This window comes from Argopecten irradians, chromosome 5 (assembly GCF_041381155.1).
Source record: "Argopecten irradians isolate NY chromosome 5, Ai_NY, whole genome shotgun sequence".
Taxonomy (NCBI): domain Eukaryota; kingdom Metazoa; phylum Mollusca; class Bivalvia; order Pectinida; family Pectinidae; genus Argopecten; species Argopecten irradians.
Window position 1 is genome coordinate 37765715 of NC_091138.1, and position 20479 is coordinate 37786193.

General features: G+C 38.5%; 1 protein-coding gene across 1 annotated transcript; it reads right to left on the reverse strand.

Moving 5' to 3' along the window:
• On the reverse strand, positions 1-20479 carry LOC138323753 (F-box/LRR-repeat protein 16-like). The gene is made up of 3 exons (XM_069268574.1): positions 18693-20479; positions 5832-5980; positions 1-2290 (listed from the first exon to the last, which is right to left on the reverse strand). Exons 1-3 carry the CDS (start codon positions 19799-19801, stop codon positions 2142-2144), a joined length of 1407 nt encoding a protein of 468 aa, XP_069124675.1. The 5' UTR covers positions 19802-20479; the 3' UTR covers positions 1-2141.

A 20479-nucleotide genomic window follows, 5' to 3' on the forward strand; every position in this document is an offset into this window, starting at 1 on the left:
TAATTTCCAAGTCCCTGTGGACACAGCTTGGTCACCCATGATGCCGAACACTAATCTAGATAATTGCTATACTAAATGATCTATATCAGACGACTTCACATATATGTTATACAAACCTTGACTTATCGCCCGAAATGACATGGAAATACATTATTACAATCCTAGTACATAGAGTTATGGAATGTTATGTAGAGATGACATGTTCTGTGATAGGACTTTCAAACTTACAAACCTTAACGTCGACCAAGACACTCACGAACTCAATATTTTGTCTGATAACGCGAATTCGACAAATACACAAACAATGTTATCTATGTTTTAATAACATGCTGGAAGTAAAATCGTTTAATATCATTATGATGGAAGCTCAGTTACGTCAAATACCAAACATTATCCGTTGTGTTATGGTGTTATATTGTAACCGGAAGTTGTATTGTTGAGTATGATTCCAGAATGACAAATCTTTTAATTACGTGGAAGTATAACATGCGATGATCGCATGAACAAACCTCCAATATATTTTAAGTAACTTGATACTTGTATCGCACACATGTACGTACATTCAACAAATGATGATGAACTTAGGTTCTTCGTGGAAGATTATCAGATAACTTGACAAATGCTATTTTGGTATGCTTTAGGTTAACTCTGCATGGCACTCACTGAAATGACATTGGTTATTAGAGGATTATAACGCCTCGGATGCATTACAATTTTTCTAAACTTGTCTCAACAGAAAAAAAAAACGTTAAATGACTATACAGAAAATGCCTTCCAAATTTGGGCTATCTTTGCGAGATTATATTACATTGAATATTATTATTTTAGATTTTCCAGTGCTGGAAAGTATAATTTGATCGTACAGATGAAATTTCGTGATTATCGTCATGTTAAAAGCAAATACAATGTACCCATGCAAAAAATAAAGATATTCAAAACAGTTAATACAAAATTGACTAGATAGTTACGTGTACATGCTAAACGGTTTTCTGACTTTAATAAAACATGTTTTGTCTGGCGTACATTCTCTCATACATACTTCTTCACATTCCTCATCAATAAAACGTAAGGACAGGATTGAAATAAATACTGAAAAATCGTTGTACAGAATTTGAAGAGGTACCATTTACAACACTTAAACAATCACAACCTTCGCAGACTCGGGGTATTACGTCATCAATAATTGTGTAATTGACAATTTACATAAAACGATGAGCAAATTAAGGAAATGGAATACATAGAAAATGGGAATGTTCCGAGAAAACACTACCTTAAATAGAATAATCGAAGACTTAAAAGTTTTGATAGATATGTAAAACGAAACCATCACATAACGTTACAATCAGAATGTCGTCGTGAACACATGCAAATATCCAATCAATTAATATCACATTATAATCTCTGTTTTAAGATAAAAATGCCCTTTGGATTTCCACAGAAAAATACTTTTGCTACGAACAAGGACATTATATATATATAATATAATTTATGTACACTCCAAAATTCACTAAAAACGACATCCTGAGTACACCTTGCACGTCATAGTGCATAGCGCTTCGTCGGGCTAAATCAATGGCGCCCAGCCCCTGATTTCACCGGCTAGCAGTAGCTGGCATCTGTGAAGGCACATGGTCAAACTTGGAGTGAAAATATACTGGCATGAACAAACAGGTTACTACTGACGATGGGGCGACGTACTTTCTCTCTAAGCTCTACAAACACGAATAGGGTCAATTGTTTTGGTGTATGTAAAACGGTACGAGGATTTTCTAGTATTGACCATGTACCTTCTGAACATAAAATGACCCTTCCAAGAAATTGCGTAACTTCCGATCTCTCCTCGTCGCGCGTAGCATGACGCACGCAACTTCTATTTCCGTTTCCTGTTAGCTTCGTTATACTAGAATACACTTCCATAAAGCTTCGCTTTTTCTTGTAACACTCTGATTGTTATAACATGGCCGCGCCACAATTGTAGCTAAAAGTCCTCAAATCAAACGATCAGCAAATATCATAACCATATTCAAACTGCTCAGCTTGCGTTCTAGCTACAATCATATCCCTTTATGTAAATAGCTCACATCCGGTACAAAGCATAGCTGCAGTTCAGCCAGAAAGGACACACGTGTCATTGGCGTCTGCTAATCCAGCACAAGACATGTAGTCATGTTTTCTCTGAGATACAGGTAAACCTCCTTGGTGGCACTGGGACAATTGGTCAGTTCCAGTTCCTCGAGATTCCTCAGCTGTGTAAGTCCACACAGGCCTTGGCCGGATACCAAAGTACAACCTACAATAGACAAGAAAATGACTTTAGTGCTAGGTAAGTTAATAATGTGACGTCCATAATTCCAGACTGGTTTTCTTGAATGTCCTTAATCGTAAATCAACTTGACTGCAAATATATACTACCATCATTCAACGAATCTATCTCTTTGCCGAAGGCTTCTAACCCCGCATTAACATATCGATATCTATAAGCATACTGAGATTATTTACGGGGCTGAGAAGATAGTTATTTGGACATATCATCAGGCTTTCCGAAAAATAACAAATAGCTCGTAGAACGTGCATGAAAAATAGCATAAGTGCTTAAAGAAAGGAAGCGTTCTCTGGCTGCTTCTTGGTCAAAACTGGCGCCATTCCTTAACTTACTTAAAATTACCCACAGGAAAGTATTACAGAAGTTAACGAAAGCTCACTGATTCCTTTTCCTTATCTTCTGCAATGTTTTCCTATAGAAAATTTCTACTTATACGTTTAACTTAAGGAATTCTTTAGAGTTGAGGGATGTTCATGAAACCGGGCGCTGGGCTCATGATAGTCTTGTGAGTTTCCGACGATAATGCTTCGAAATGAGTAAATTCTTTAGGGTTTAATCATTTGTGATTGAACATTGATTTTCAACATTTCCTTTTTGTCGATATTGAATATGTGTGTTTTCAAGTGTCATATTTGATTATTTATAGCCTAAATTGTTTCTGTTGCAATTTCCTTTGAGGTTAAACATATCTGTGAATAGACCAAAGCGTCTATGAAAAAAAAACAATTGTGGAATCTATTTCGGGAAAAAATAGCGACCTTGGTGTTTTTAATACTATATCATGGTAAAGATGACGCATTCATACCCTAACCTTTTATCTGACAGCTTTATTAACTCGAACAAAGAGAGGATGGAGAGGACGTTTGTCAGAGCTGTATCCTTTGTGATTCTTAGTACGTCAATATCACACGTCTATGACATCGATTATGACCCAATCACCTGCTCATTTCTTTGTGTCCTGTGAAATATGTATCTTTTTATCCTTTTAAGAAGTAGGAATGACCTTTTCTCGTTGTCTTCATGTGTACCGTATTTTGTTACTTTAAATATGTACGTTTTTACTAACGTGGTAGACAGTTCATATATCGGATAGAGTCTATGTAAGACGATTTTGCTATTTCTCGATATTGTAAAGTGTTTGGCTCGAAGATAAACAAATTGATTGATAACTGTATATTGCCGTTTTGTTTGATGATGATTCAATGGACAATTGATTTTCTAGTGTTCAAAGGAAATCAATATTGCTGAAGATGGAATGCGGCTGCAATAAGGGTGTCTAATAAGCCATGGACAAGCCTTTTTCTACCAATACATAACGTTCTATAGTGAATGAACGGACAGTTATAACCAGAACAACTAATTAGGTTTTAAACAGATCCAATTGGTTATCGATTCCTTGACCCGCGCCTGGCGGTGACTCAAGACATTGATCTATATTTAGAGGAGTGCTTTTATAAGACGGTTCCGACGTCATCTTACATTGAGCAGTGCCGGTTGTTACTAGGGATTATATCGAATTTCTATGCACATCATGCCTCTGTATTATCCGTGTTCGTAATGTCTGAATCGTTAGGTTTTCGGCTATGTTCGGATCATTGCCGTTTTTCGGATCGTTCGCGTATAGTGCCTCCAGAACGACGGTGAGTCAAAAGCCTTGTATAGCTCCTGGCCGGCACTCATACCTTGCCAAATCGATACGGCTTCTTTCCATACAGCATTATACCGTCTATTTCTGTTATGCCATTGTGCGGAAATAGGAAAATTACCAGTGTGGTGTAGAAATAGCAAAGAGGGATCCATGACCGGCATGTGTGGTTGTCGCGTCACAATAGGAAAAACAAACGTAACGAACCTAGCCAAACATATGAAACTTTGATAACTTCGATGCTTTAAAATGTTTGTCATATATTTTATCGATTAACATCAATGTTTTGTTATAATGCACAATATCAGTTCTTAAGCTAATATATCAAATGAACTCAATGAATATTGTTCAAACCATGCTCGTAAATCATAGATATACCACATTCAAAGTCCATATCAGAATTCTATACTAAATGTACTAGGCAAATAAGGGCTTTAGAGTGGTGACGAGTCCATTTTACATTTTAAACGGTTAACGTATCTTTGTTTGAGGTTCATGAAAGACCAAAAATTCACGTAAATCGAGGCAAAAAGTGAATTGCATGTGAAAATTTTCACACGAATTTCACGTGAAAATCATTCACGTGAATAATGTGTACCGTGACACCTCATACACGCGAATTAGAAAAATGTGTGCCTTAAAAATGTGTATCGTGACACCCCAGGCACACATTTTTCTAGAACGAATAACCATACCCTGCCTCCACTCCGGTTCCCGACAGAGTATGAATTCCACTCCATTGCCGCTAGTGTTGCAAGCCCCACTGTGATCCCCATGCGCATTTTGAGACTCATAAAAATATATTTTTCGGGTAATATCCTTATGTAACTGTATTGTTCTGACAACTATGATCAATATTCAATTCACAAACCTTTCGATTATAATGTTTTATCAACTATTAGTGGTAAAGTCCAAGGCAAACACAACACCTGTATAATTCTGTTCAAATACGCCGCCATGTTTGATTTACCGGAAATCGTGACGAAATGAAACACTCAACAGGTAAAATATGTTTAAAAGTTTTAATAGGCCAACAAACTAAGAATAAACATGGTGGACTGAGCAAATGTAAATATTATTTAGAATTTAGCGAAAAAAAAATTTAAAGTTCATGTTAAAAACTTTGTGACATTATATTTCTTTCGTAGTGAAAATGTGTAGGTCATTCCATATATGGTACTAGTTGCCATATTTGGAGCGCGAGACTTTCTAACGAGAAGCATCATGGCGGCCAAGGGAGCCGTGTCGGAGATGTAAGCCATTCAAACATGCTTTTAAACATAATTTAGACATGGAGGTGGGTAAATAAATTATCGTTTTATGTTTAAAATATTTGAAATTGTTGAATTTAATTACAAAATTACATGACACACGTGAAATGCAACATTTTCACCGCTGGATGTTTTGCAACACTACGGTCAATGGGACGGAATCGTAGCTCTGACGACGACCATCTGTCAGAAATCTTCCGTCCGTCGTTCAGAGCTACGTCATCACAGCTAACATTTTTCTAATTCGCGTGTACGAGGTGTCACGGTACATATTTTCAGGCACAAATCTTTCTAAGTCGCGTGTACAAGGTGTCACGGTACACATTTTTCAGGCACAAATCTTTCTAAGTCGCGTGTACAAGGTGTCACGGTACACATTTTTCAGGCACAAATCTTTCTAAGTCGCGTGTACAAGGTGTCACGGTACACATTTTGCAGGCACAAATCTTTCTAAGTCGCGTGTACAAGGTGTCACGGTACACATTTTTCAGGCACAAATCTTTCTAATTCGCGTGTATGAGGTGTCACGGTACACATTTTTCTAATATTCCCCCAATAATACCCCAATTAGAATATGTTTTATGCTACAAACCTGCAAGAGAAAGCACTCGTAGATTCCGCATAGAGTACATATGTTGTAGACCAAAGTCTCTGATCTGTGTACACCACCGTAAGTATAGCCGTAGGAGTGACGTCATCGTGGACAGGTAACCGACGCCGATATCTGTCACGTGGGAACACCTGTTGAACAAAGGAAAATAGGGTTTAGTATCAATATCTCAAATAGGGGTTAGTACTGGGCAAACGTTTTCTTAAAAGAGAATGTATATGCAAGGAGGGGCTTTCTGGTTCTACAATACCGGTCAAGCTCCATTTAAATGGCTTCAGTTGTCACACGAATCTGAAAAGCATTTGTCAATATGTATATGCCCCCAATCCTATCCCTCATCTTATAATCAGATTCTTAGTACTTTGTGATTAAAGAACAAACCACAGGACAATCCCGAGTTAGATGTCGAACAGTGACAAACATTAGATTCCTCTGCGCTGTCAAAGAGGCTTCAGGAAATAACATTTTGGCGCACTCTACACAAAATACGTATAAGTGTAAATAAAAAACAGCATCTCTAGTTTAGATAGTGGAACTAATGACATAATTCAATGCATACGCTAAATAATTTAATAAAGACCAATTTGAATTAGTTGATATTTGTGAAAAAAACATGTATTTGAAGGTCTTTGTTCAATAGTATTTTATTTTAGGCGTTAGAGCAAACCAAAACAACAACTCGGATCACTGAACATGGCACCTTTGGAAATTCAGTGTCTAATCTCCACTACGCTCCTCAGACCATAGGCTGATTAGCGTAGGTAACATGAAGATGCAATAAATATTTGGGAATTCGTGAACAAAACGTTAACATTGTAAACAGGGAACAAAGGATGCCTAAACTAATGTAATGTGGGCTCATCACGCGGTTTCCGTGTTTAAGTCATTCACTGCCTCACGTTTGTGTGGACAGAAACGTTTGTTGTGTTTGTAAGTATACACTCCCAGTCTGAGCAATGTTATGTGTATCTGACAATTATTGAAGGTATGGCGCGCCATTCACGTTCTAGGGTGGTCCGTATAAAACTGTAATGATTCCATCGAATTTCTATGTTAAAATTGTCCTGTATACATGATCTTATTATAAACAAAATTTTGTAAATAGCACGTGATATGTAGTAATTTGATTGGTCAGCGATCGGCCTATTATACAGTTGGATACCGATTCCAACATCAATATTCTACTTCCTGAACCGATGACGTGTCAACATTTCCGTAAATGTAGATTTTAGATATGTTGAATACCTCAAGGACCTGGCGATTACGTCAATTTTCAAGTGATGGTTTATTTAGTTTTTGTGATTACCGTGTTGTTGTATTTATAGCTTCGAGCAACACCAACATTAAACCATGTGCAATGAGCGGTAGCCTAGTGTTGAAGGAGTGATGCCGTGAGATTAATCAGCTCTTTTTTTCTGCTTAGGCCATAGTTGTGTTTTTTTCTGTTTTGCGTCCGCGTGCGGGTAGGTTTTTGTGCTGTTGTGAGGCAAAAACAAACACAAGTTATTATTTTTTGGATTTCGTAAAAAGACGTCCGAAAATAAAAATTCCGGAAAAATGCCTGTTTCTGGTTTCAATTTTAGTCAATTGTGGCAAGCATCACCTCAACGCTTGACTCACAGCGAATACACTGATCTCGCAATCGCCCAAGCGCCGCAAGGACCACGAGAAGGCATCTAGCAATCGAGATGTGATGCAGGAGGTTTTCGATCTTTTTCTCTGAAATATACGGGGTGAGGACGGCTAAAAAGTTGTCATATTCGGTCGTATACATTTTGGTCATTTAGAATAATGAAACGATAACATATCCATATGCATTCCAAGTATGAGAACCAAACTTATTCGAAGATTCTTGTTTGGCCAGTGCCCGAGCTCGAGATACAATTTGTTTACAAGATTTTAAAGAACAATAGCTGTTTTGGATAAAACTCTGACTCGCCTCTTGAGGTAAACTTAGGAATAAATTGTTAGAGGGGTTTGGTATGTTTGGTGCGTTCTTTGAGTTAAAACTTCAAGATTATAAAAAAAATGAAAAGTTTCAAAAGTTAATGCCTTTGGCATCATGATTTCGACGAGTAAAACTGTATTACTAGAATATCCCAATCCAAGTAAGTGTGTCGGAGGCTAAGTTCATTTCAGGTTATATTATTAAAAATCTGCTGATGTACTTTTGATATTAAATATATTAAATCATTTTTATAGATATATACTATTAAAATCCATAGCAATTCTTTTGACTGAACAAAGAGACATCGCTGATTGGACACACGTACATGTATTTATGCACACTATTTCTTAGTCAAATAGTGTAACAGACTTTTTTTTTCCTTTGGTTTAATTAAACTTCCAAATATTAAAAATCATATTGTAGTTTTATTCTAACAGACTATATGTCGATTATGTAGTTGTCGTAGAACAGTTATGACAACTTGGGTTAATGAAAGTATGAATCGCCATGAACAGTGCTGACTTGCAGAGAATGACAAAGCAGAATTATGATGGATGTACTGTTGTCACGGTGTTGCATATGTATGTATAAAATACAGAAAACAAGTTCCAATACAATGCATATATAGGCTATTATTAAATGTTCTTTTTTATAAAGGCTATATTATATGGAGCAACAGCATTTAATAGATTAATTTACAACAGACACCGTGAAAAACACCATTTTCTCATGCTTCAATCTGACAATTCTTTTAATAATTTTTAATGTTGAAATATGTTTGTTGCATTCAATTTTGTGCTCCATACCAATGAATCATTAACAAGGAGATTATTTATGAAATATTGTCTATTCTACCACTTGCAAGAACAAAACTGATTAAAGTGGAAGCATCCCAAACAAAGCGTGGGCTCCGTGTTTTTTTATTCGTGTTTGTTTTTTTTCCCTTGCTGGCTGGTAGGTTTTTGAGAATCCAAAGGACGCAAAACAGAAAAAAACACAACTATGGCCTTAGCTTAGGTTTGACACTACCAGACGGTTCTATTGATATATTATCTTGTCATTATCATCATTTGTTTTAAGGCCTCGATTCTTCTGGAGGTTTGCGGTCTTAAGAACTTCGTCTCCAAAACGTTTTCAATCTAAGGCCATGGTCGTGATCTGCAGACGCTTGAACGCTGTAATCTGGCGGCGTTAAAATGTCTTGCAGTTTATAACAAGATGACTTCTATTGTCTTCCCCTCAGCTTCTTAGGAGATAATTCCTATTGGCACTGTTGTGTTTACCAGACTCAAGAACAGATAGCGATGCATAGTTTTGTTGTATGTTTAGAAAATTTTCTTTGGGTGCATGCAAGTCATCCTCGATACTCCAGGGGTCCTATCACTTACGATCTCTACACCCCTGGACTATCTCATAGTGAAATTGAAGGCAGCTCAGCGGAAAACATTTGACCAATCGAGGGCCAGCAAAGATCCCTTTGAAGACTACAGAGAGGGCGACGCATAACATCAAAGCCACATAGTCAACCACAGTGTACTGTTATACGGCTCTTTTGATGTACATTAAACGACTAACGTACCTGTTCTGTTCTGTTGCCTCCAGTTTTACTATGAAATAGTACAGGCCTAGGGGTGTAGAGATCTTAAGTGATCGGAACCCCTGGAGTATCGAGGATGCATGCAAGTAGGTTCTATTGTTCGACCGAAAATCCAGAACATGAAACCGTCATGTCGTCGTTATTGTGTTGAAAAAAATATTCTTTTATCTTATCATGAATGATATTCTCTTTTCTCTTGTGTTAATAAGTTTCGGTTAAACAGCTTTCTGTTCTTTACTGGCTTAGATTTCATTGTTTTCCTATATATACAAGTATACAAGACAGCTTGTTATATTACCATTTTATTGTTTATACTAGTCTGTAAAACACATCATTTTATTTCCTTTGTTTGTCTCTTAAATATCATAGTTCTATTATCGCCATAATATTCCCCAGTCCGTAAAACAATTCAATTGGTTGCCATCGTTACGTTTCAAGTTTCGTGAAATGTAATATTTCTATGTGTTAGGATATTCGTTTGTCTCCAGATGATTTCATTCTCTTGTCGTTTTCGCACCATCCCTTTCCCAATTCCTTGATACATGCGCATGTGCAGATCACCTTGTATCAACTCCCAGAAGAACGTGTTGTTGAATCGTCCAACACTATACCATTTAATGTCAATCTCCAGCGAAACGTTTGTGTGTACAAGTATCAGAGCATCTAGCAGAACGATATCAATAATTCATAATGGTGTATATATTTCTCAGCAAATTTGATCAAATGTTCAACGTATTACCGAACAGTCGAGACGCAAATAGAATGTGTTTGTCTACTAGGTATCTGGCTACACAGAAAGGGCGGTACCATCCAATACAGACAATGGTTTACTCTAGAGTGCTTAATCAATGAACTTGTATACTTTCAATATACAGACAAAACGATGAGGTCAGAAAAGTTCCGGGCACGCACAAACTATTCTTCGTCCGTGATAATAATGACCGTTCTGAAATATGAGTAATTACATGGCTTTGTTCAGACATGAAATAACACCACAGACTACCTTAACTTAATACTATCGACCACTGAGATATTGATAATTAATCAAATACAGTTTGCAATTCAAACGGATGTTTAATTTGTCTCATACGTAACGTCGGTCATATTGCCTCCGACAAAAGCCAGCGCTATTCGATAACATATTGACACTTTGAGCATTGATGGAGATGTATATCGACACCCAAGTCCCTATAATACCTTCTGGCTGATTGGATTCATCTCCTTAAAACAATTTGTGTAGATATTGCTACTGCTGCATTGTCAGTGGTGACCTTGACCGACGAAATCCCATTTTTATCGATCCCACAACGAGAAAGACGGCTCTCCGAGTCCCAGGAGACAGAACCGTGCTCAACGGAACTGTTACTATACATAACCCCTCTTTACGAGATCTCGTTGGATCAGTACATCGGTTTGCCTGCTCTTAGTGTTGCCTGTTTGGGTAGCTGGATGAGCAATTGCAGTCATTTGTGTCCCCAAGGCGCCACTATTTCTTATTGATAACATGCATTGTCTATAAATAGACTTCACTGTTTTGTTGATTATCGCTCTAGACTGAAGATCAATGATGTGTGTAATTGTATTGAGAAAACAATTAACATGATAAGAAACCGCAAAGTTACCAAATCGACAATCGATTAGCGCGTAATACATTCTCGTCTTGTGTTAACCAAAAAAGACAATCGGTTAACCATTTGGCGGTACCATTGTCCGTGTAGCATCGCACAAGTTAAGGCCTTAAAATCGTATGTCCAGAATTTATCGTTGTATCAGTATTAGCGACATGCTGTGTAAAGCGACATACTGTATAGTGGGTACATTTTGTAGTTGGTTTATTTTCGCTATATGCAGGGTTTCACTGAAATCCGGAAATCGCTAAAAGCAGCGAAATATTCAGAAATTTATTGACGTAGATAAAACACGCAAATCAGTGAACTGCGAAATTCAACATACTGTCAATTTGACCCGCATAGAATCAAACGTCAGTATCTTATTTGATCCAAAAATCAGTCTAGCAGGCAACGGAAGCAATACCTAGCAACAACCCTAGCACCATCCCCATAATAGACAGTGAACACAAAGGTTTAACTACAATGGAAATAAACGTAGTGATGAACTCGACTGAAGGAATATTTTACATTTAAATGTTGGTTTACACATTATCAGGAAGTATTCATAGTGAAGTGTGATTTCCTCAAGAACGCCAATAGATAGATTAGTTCGAAAGATACTCTTGGCGGAAACGTAAACCAGGACGATTCATGTATAAATACCAAAAAGAACGACTATATATTAAAAATTAATGCTTGATAACAGAAATACCAACAAGAACGAATCTATATTGAATAATTAATGCTTGATTCACTACATATCTCGAACAGAAATGACAGAAATACCAACAAAAACGACTCTATATTGAACAACTTATGCTTGGTAACACAAATACCAACAAGAACGATTCTACATTGAACAATTAATGCTTAAATCACTGTCAGATTGGTAATCTCTTTTGACCCACATCCCCATTCTTGTTAATAATAGTATGGAACAGGATCATAAACTGTCTGTGATGTAACAGCACTGACAACACATGTCAGCACTTCTAGTTTGACATAAACCAGCTTCTGAAGTGCTTCGCAATAGACTGTCGGGTAGTGTTTGGTAGAACCATCAGTACGGCCGTTCACGTGTTACAGCTGACAGGGATACAAGCATTTGATGACATACTTCTTGTGCAACACGCCATGGTCGATCTAGCGCAAATATAGTCTGCTAATATACTGGTTATGACAGGTGCGTGATGGACAGATGGCTTTTAGCGCAAGGAGTGACAAAACACGTCAGGTGCGGAATGTTTGGCAGGAAATCGCCTCCACGCGGTTGCAGGAGAAGGCGTACTTTGTTGTGAATTCCAAGACGCGAGATGGATATACCGGTACCATCATTGTGATGGGAATTCCGCTACAGAATGTGCGAAAACACGTTAACACCAAAAAATGAGCGGCCATTCATCACAAAGACTATTAGTAGGTTACTACAAGGAGACAGAGACGTCGTCAAGAGGGGTGTGGGTGTGGAGATGTTCTCTCGTTAATTACGGACTGTCGTAAAATAGATTTTGGTAAAGGGAATAGTGGAATACCGGCATAGATTCACACTTCTTCAGTCTTAACAAGACACGTCAACAAGAGCTGTCATTTGCTTTACTAGAGGTGTTCATACGAACTATTAACAAGTGGTTTTGGTGTGCTGTCTCACATCTGTGTCTACGTGAGCAGCAATTAGCAATTCCTTTAAGACGTAGAATGGTTCGTGAAAGTTCTAAAGTACTAATATTGTCAGGGGAATCGACCATGCTGCGTACATGTAAACGAAATTTAGATGTTTTTGAAGAATGCTTTCCAAGAGACCTGTAATCAGGTTGTGATTAAATGTTAGTATGTCAATAACAGCTACAGTTTGGGCACAAGTGAAGGGTCTTCGTAGTATGTGGACGAAGTCCCTTTATACACCAAAAGGTTATGGGATAATTCAAATACACGTAGTAGTATGAATTCAACACATTCACAGTGTTTTATATTAATCTGACATTTGCCAACAGCGCCATTTTACATCAAATCCTGTCAAAATTGGTAAACCAATCGTTATTGAAACGTAATTGCATGAAAGATTAGCATTTTTCTACCTTTTATCAATATTTCATATCTTGAATTATACAATTAGCACCAATCGGACATTGAAACAAACCATCGCCAAGATCACGTGACACTGACTTGGTATCAATCTGATTGGTGAGTGGAGATCCGTGTGACACATCGTCAATGTCCGTCGTACCGACAACAGATTGACGAGAGGCTACTTCACAGCCACATCCTTAATCGATGAGTCAATGTTCATTTTTGACACATAAACCCCATAATCGATAAACCCTAATACGATAAAGTCGATTCTTGGACAGTTCCTAAAAGCAGAGCCACGTCATCAGCGGGGTCACAGCGCGTGAAACCCGTTGCCATGTGACCTGTGGACTGTCAATCGGAAGCCGTGTGTCCGAGCCGTCGACAGCGGTTTTGCTTGAAACGCCGTTAATTGATTTGAGGAAATGATGGTGAGGTATTCTGACGCGAATCGCGTCGCTACACGCATTTTATAGAGGTGATATGAAGATTAGCCAAAGCACTTCTTGGTTAAGTCTTCATTGACTGCCAGAGTAGAGAGTTCACAGGTGAAAATGTACACATCAACACCTATAAGAAAACTATTCTGCTCTCGTTTACAATGAATTAGTGAAGATATCATGAAACAGGTGCTCGCCATTGAGTAGTCGAGTGGGCGTTATCGCAGGGCGCAGGACTAATCACTAAATAATATGGCGGCATGCTTAGGAGTGCAAGTTATGTACCATGTTAGTCTACAACACCCCAACACGTCCTCGGCGACCTATGGCAAGAATGTATATGGAACTCTCTCGTGCTGTGTCTGTCCTAAAAGCTGACAATGCACATTAAAACATTCGTATTGAGATATAAAATACACGTTCTTTCAAATTAGCTGATGCTTGCATTGTCAGTTTTAATGATTACACTATAATCACACTGTGGTAAGTTCTATATGTATACTAAATATGTTGAAGTATTGCATGATGTATGTTTCTAGCTCGTCTCTCCCATCAATATGTTATCAATTTCATTCTCCAAAATCATAAAAAATATATCAAAGAAATCGATACCCTGACCCTGCACTCGCACGTGCCATTCAACACTAAGCTATTGATACTACGTTCTCCTGTGTGATGCAGCTCGCTTTTAGCTAACCATTAAATAGTGCTGAATAGAACATGGGCTATAAAAAGATTTCCGGAATTCTGACCTCTACGTTAGGGATCATCTTAGGGCGCAGTTGATTATCACAATAAATAACATCACTGACCCCATCAGCTATATCGGTCACTTTACACGAGAAACACGTGCTGTATTTATTTTGGTATCAAACGAATCACCCCAAATTGCATATATATATTGTATGTTGTATCTAGTTAGCTTGTTACAGGACTTCGTACATCTTTAAGATCCTTTATAAATACAATAGTTACAGATCCAATAATGTGGAGCAATTTTTTACTTGTACAATAATATGCTATTTTCATTGAAGCAAACTTCCGCGCTGACTTAACGATTTATTTTCAGTCGATACTGTACTTGTAATTCCTCATGGGCATGGATAAATATCCAAATATGGCTTACCCCTTAAAAACTAGTGGTATGGATATAAAATTAGATTAACGGTCTTGGGGTCGGATCAGAAACGAATCTTATTTAGTCAATAGATCGCCAATCACGACTTTTGTCGCACAACAAAGCCATCGTTGATTAGGACATTCTGTGATGATTGACAGCGAGCGGAATATCAGAACAAGGGATGGTTCGAAACCATAATGAACTCTATACACTTAATAAGCATCGCTCATCGATTTATCGTCTCCCAAGGCCTGCTTATTGTACAATTAGTCGCCATTACGACAACAGCAATACAATATATTATCTACAAGTGACATCTCTCTATCGTAACATTTGTCTTAATTGTCGTGTTAAATAATTATGTCTTTATTTATTGATGCCGGCATTGTAACTTCAAAGATCGGTCAATGACCGGCATAATGGGCGGGCAATGAGGTCAAAGGTCATACACCAACACCATGCGTACCTAGAATAATGGACAACATTCTATACTAAATGTATATGCTTTTATGCCACAACATATCGCATACCATTAAAAAATAAACGCTTCCGTGACGCTGCACGCGCAAAACATAAACCACCTGTTACCTGCCAAACCTTGGAGCACGTGCCGAACGAGACCAAATGTGTTTTATTGTGTTGACGGATACAAGAGGGAGGGCGTCTGGAGTCGTGGGCGGAAGGGAAGCACCTTGTTTACGTGTCTACGGAAACTCAGATCTACTGGAAATGTGATTAGATAAAAATGGCACATTCCGTACTTTAAATAAACGGTAAACCCAACTCATTACAATTACACACAATAACGAGAGAGCATTCTGACTTTCATGTTCTGATCACGTGGTTCATTTGTTTGTTCACTAGACAGAACGAGCAGCAGAGTCGAACGACTTCCGGGAAACGGTCTTGTAGTAATGTGTGTAGCTCCTGTGAAGTCAATGCAATCTGTAATGCTAATACCACGTACTTGTCTTAAACAAGGTAAATATGCTCATCAAAGTCGAAACAATTCCTCGACCGAACGAAGAGAAGTTTCCGGTGTTACTAACCTGACCTAGCGGTTTCTGACCCAGTCTGCACACTTACCCTTCATAGCTCACCGCAATCCAAAGAACAAGTCTATCGTAAGACGGCCAAGTCTTATGATAATACGTGTCCATTTGATTTTGAGCGCCTTTACAAAAGTACCCTGAATAGAAAAAGTATTGCAGTCTATTCATTGGATCGGTTTTGAGGTGGGGTTTTTTTGGTCAAAGTGAGTCGACCTTGGATCGTATTTGCTTATAAACGTCAATTACCTGTCCTTCAAGTAGCGGACAAGTAAGCATAAGATAATATTATGGTATATGGGGTCACAGGCACATGGGAATTTGTTACCGACTGTATGTAATAACTAGCTCCCTTATCCCCTCCAATAAAGTTGAAGGATACCGTATTTACCTCAACACAGGCACGTGGGAATTAATACCATTATTAGTTACACTAGGGGTCTATTATAGAATTGTAAAATCACTAGAATCATATCTCTCTGATGCTGTGTATCCTTCATAACGTCTAAGAATGTTCCTCCAAATATTTGTAAAATGTAATAAGTTCCCAGGTTCCTGTAATTGCGAAATCGTACCACGTGGTCAGAGAAGAACATAGTCACGAGCCGTAACATATCCGTGCTTGATCGATGTGTCATCTCCGAATTACCGAGTTATCGATAAATATGATTAATGAAACTTCAAATGTGAAATGTGGTAGCATCGAAACATTATCTTTGTTTGTCACTCTCTCTCTACTTCTGAAAATCAATGACGACTTCCCGGAATAAGTTTGTTCACATATGAATATTTCAGCAGTAGCGACTCCATCGGCACGCTAGAATCCGCCATCGATAGCCAAGACCTTACTCGCCAGTATATTGATGATATTCACCAAGTTATAAATAAAAACACTGACCACGCGACCTAGCGGATATACCCGACATTCCTCATACATATTCATGACCGTTTCGATAAATAACACTCGCCGTTCGCCTCAGCATCTCGTAACCGTTTGAAGTGACTGAGCACCATTATCGGTTAATCGTGATGTTTATATTTGGTATTATATGGAATACTTTCACGTGTCTTTACGTATCCATTAATGATCGACGCACGTGCCACGCAGGTTAATGGAGCTACCGTGTACAACAATAAAATATCTCCGTATAGAGGAAAAAGTACAAGCAAACATGTCCGAATCGATAGCTTTCGTCTTTATCGGAACACTGTCACTTAGAAGTGGGCATTTCCTGTATAGACCGCTTGTTTCGGTAATAATATTTCTGTATGACACAGGGATTCGGCACCATTTCACCGGTTTCGTACCAAATTACTTCCAAAGTCTATAAAAAGAACTTATTACTCCGTTGCACTGTGCATTTCAATGTTCACAACAAGCACTGATAATGCTTCAAGATGTTGGTGCCTATTTTATTTTTATTTTACTACATAGTTTTACTTACATGTAAATCAATATAACCAGGATAATAATAGATATGTTCTAAAATACTGTTAAGTCTCCGACATTGTCAAGTCTCTGTGACACGATTCTACAGATACAGCAAGATTATGTCCTATACATGGTATCCCAGGTGTTGGGATTTCCGTGATAAATGATTGTTATGCCGTATAAGTTCTACAACAATATATATGCATTGAAATCAACCTTTAAACTATTATTTCATGAAATGTACAGATCGAGTAAACTAAAGCTAAGTCACTGGTTTACACCAAAGTCTGCGTTTGTTTGATCACGTAGACAAATCACGACTTCAACCTTTTGGAACACGATAATGTCAGCCACCTATATTTAACCTTTAAATGTGTAAAATTATCTTCTTTAATTATCAGTAACCCCGTTTTTGTACAATTAAAACTTTGAGTCTCTTGACATCGTTTTAGTGTAGTATTTGCAGCCGACACGTGCGTAAGCACGAGCACGTATAAGAACATCGCTTGTATGTTTGTGTGATCGAAAGCCTGACTTCACATTTTATCGATATGTTTTGTATGTGTGTGCAGTAAAAATGTAAGCTATTTGATGCCTCTATTACCTATGGATGCTATATGGAGCGGGGGCCCGAGAGCTCCGTGTCATACCAATTAGGGTAGTTTATATTTTCATTTAATATCAAACTCTTATATTAGTGTGTATATATATAGACTGGCATTACTTTGGTCTATCGCGTTATACGTGCTTGATACATCATTTGATTTCCGGGTGTATCAACGTTAACCAACCGGCTGTCATTTCAATATTCGTAATACATTCCCGTGGTGATTAGTTCGGCCAAAGACTTTTTAAAGTCCTTGGTTCATTGGCGGTAATGACGTGTATCGAGTTACCATTTTGATTAAAGGGACAATTCACTCAGGCTAATTCTTTTACATAACCAAGAAGCAAAATATGGCATAAATGTATTGTTCTACATTTATTATGAAACATATAACATAAGATATTGACAAATTTCAAGTCATTATTTAGTATTTTAATTGATACCGTTGTAATTACAAATCGTTGATCAATACGATTAAGCAGGTACAATATGTACGCTGTACCCATACCCGAGCCAAAGTCACGCACGTTAAACAAATGAACTACATAACCACTGTGGAGGTGATGTAATGATTTTCTGGGCAAAACAATTCACCTAATAAGGTAAACACACTTCTGTCAGAGCGATTTGAGCAGTTCTAGACAAAAGTAGCATTACTCTACGAGCAAGGGACTGGGTTCGGCATACAAGATATTCGACCACAATGTGTAATGGCGGACAGCGAGTGAGTTTGAACATTTCACACGCGTTTCACCACCATGGGATTTTCTGACATATCACAGTAAAACCGACTGATCTAATTTCCATTAGAACTGGGGGTTTTCCGATATATATACAAATTTTAATGTTCTCTTAGAATGAATTGTCCCTTTAATATATCGTTTAGGTAAATGAGCCCACCTTTGGGATAGGGCTATCTATATTAATGAACTCACCTGCGACATATTGATGTCTTGTTGATTAATTAACTCACCTATCAAGCACGAGCTCCTCAAGTTGACTGAGATCGCAGGCAATATACTCTAGTGAAGCGTCCGTAACACGCGGACACCATGACAGATCTAGCGACCGTAGCTTACGTAGATTCTCAGCAATAAGTTCTACTCCGTCGTCTGTAATTTTACTACATCCCGACAGACTGAGGACGGTTAGGTTCGGTAAGGAATGTACTATATTAACTATCCCATGGTTTGTTATTTCCCAACAGGAATGGAGTCTCAATAAAGACAAACTGTAACTCTGTTTGGCACTGAAAAACGCCAAAGCGGCGTCAGTCACATGGTACGCTTGTAAATTCAACTCGTACAACGACGGAAGCAACTGGGCAATGGCGCCGACCGTATCGTCGGCCACATTGATACAGTCGTTTATCGTCAACGAGACTATTTTGGAGTTAAGACATGACCACAGTCCTGTTTCTGTTAGTTCATTGCACCCTGATAGTTCGAGTCGATATATACAAGGCATCCTTTTGAATAGTTGCTCCATCCCAGTGTCCGTAACATTGGAACAACGTAATCCTACAGAACGTAGCTGCTTTTTACACGTGGAAAAATGGTTGACAAAGTCAACCAGGTCATCGTCTGTAGCTCCAAATAAACATATGGTGTCAAAACTCCTCAATTGAAGGCTCTCGTAGAAGATCCGTCTCATGTCTTCCTCGCGACTCAGGTCGCGACAGGATATGATCGGGATGACATCCAACCAAAATCGGGGATGATATAGGATGGCTTTCCACGTTAGACACACCTGTGACAGCACACCCCTCTCTTCGGCTGAAAAATACATGAAAAATTTCGACAAGAACCTCTCGTACATGAATAAATCATGTATCGTTTCGGGTTGATGCCTTCCGAACAAACTCCGGATTTTTCTGGCAATGAGTGGTTTGGGGGATCGGACTACCCTGGCACTCATCGCACCTCCATTGGCTATCCTCGTCTGACCTGCTGTTTCTCTCGCTGATACCGTTGTTTGTTGTTGTTGTTGTTGTTGTCCCTGCTGGTTCTGTTGTTCCCTGTTAAATCGAAGTCCTCTGATACCGTTAGATATTTCCATATAAGCCCTACGAATTGTAGACATGACTAGTCACAAGGCAATGGTTGTCAATGCTGACTCCTGGTGGAGCCGACCACAGCTCCTAACAGCTTGTGATTATCGGCGAGAACTAGATCTGTACTTTGAAGCATTTTGTATCACGGACATTTCATTCACATGCACGGGATATGTATCGACCGGTGGCTGCACGGCCCGTGGGGTTCACCTTACCACCAGGATCATCGGCAGTGTGGTCGTACACACTCACACCAACACATCTTATTATTCTCAGTCATTTTGTTTATCGTGAACTCATGTACCAAAACTGCATTATACTAACATGCCACACACGATCATGTTTCACAGTGTATCCGATAAAAACCGGGAGTAGAAGAATACCAATAGGATCGATCAATAAATTGACAGAGGTACACATACGCAGTATCCCTACGGATGCTAAATTGTACTAGGTCCAAAAGTCCTTATAGAAATAAACTAAGTCATCTTCCAATTGGGTCACACAGACTAACCATAGGTGAGCTTAGGTATGTAACCGTCTCACAAAAGCCGAGCAGATGTCGTTCCAGCAGCTGAATGATAGGTCATTGTTTCACAATGAAAAGCACGCGCACACCACTGGGGCCGTGCTGCACGTTCGCTAGTCTAGCTGCTACTGTCGCCTAGTCAACAGTACCAAAACCATACACTACAGCAAGCTCGACA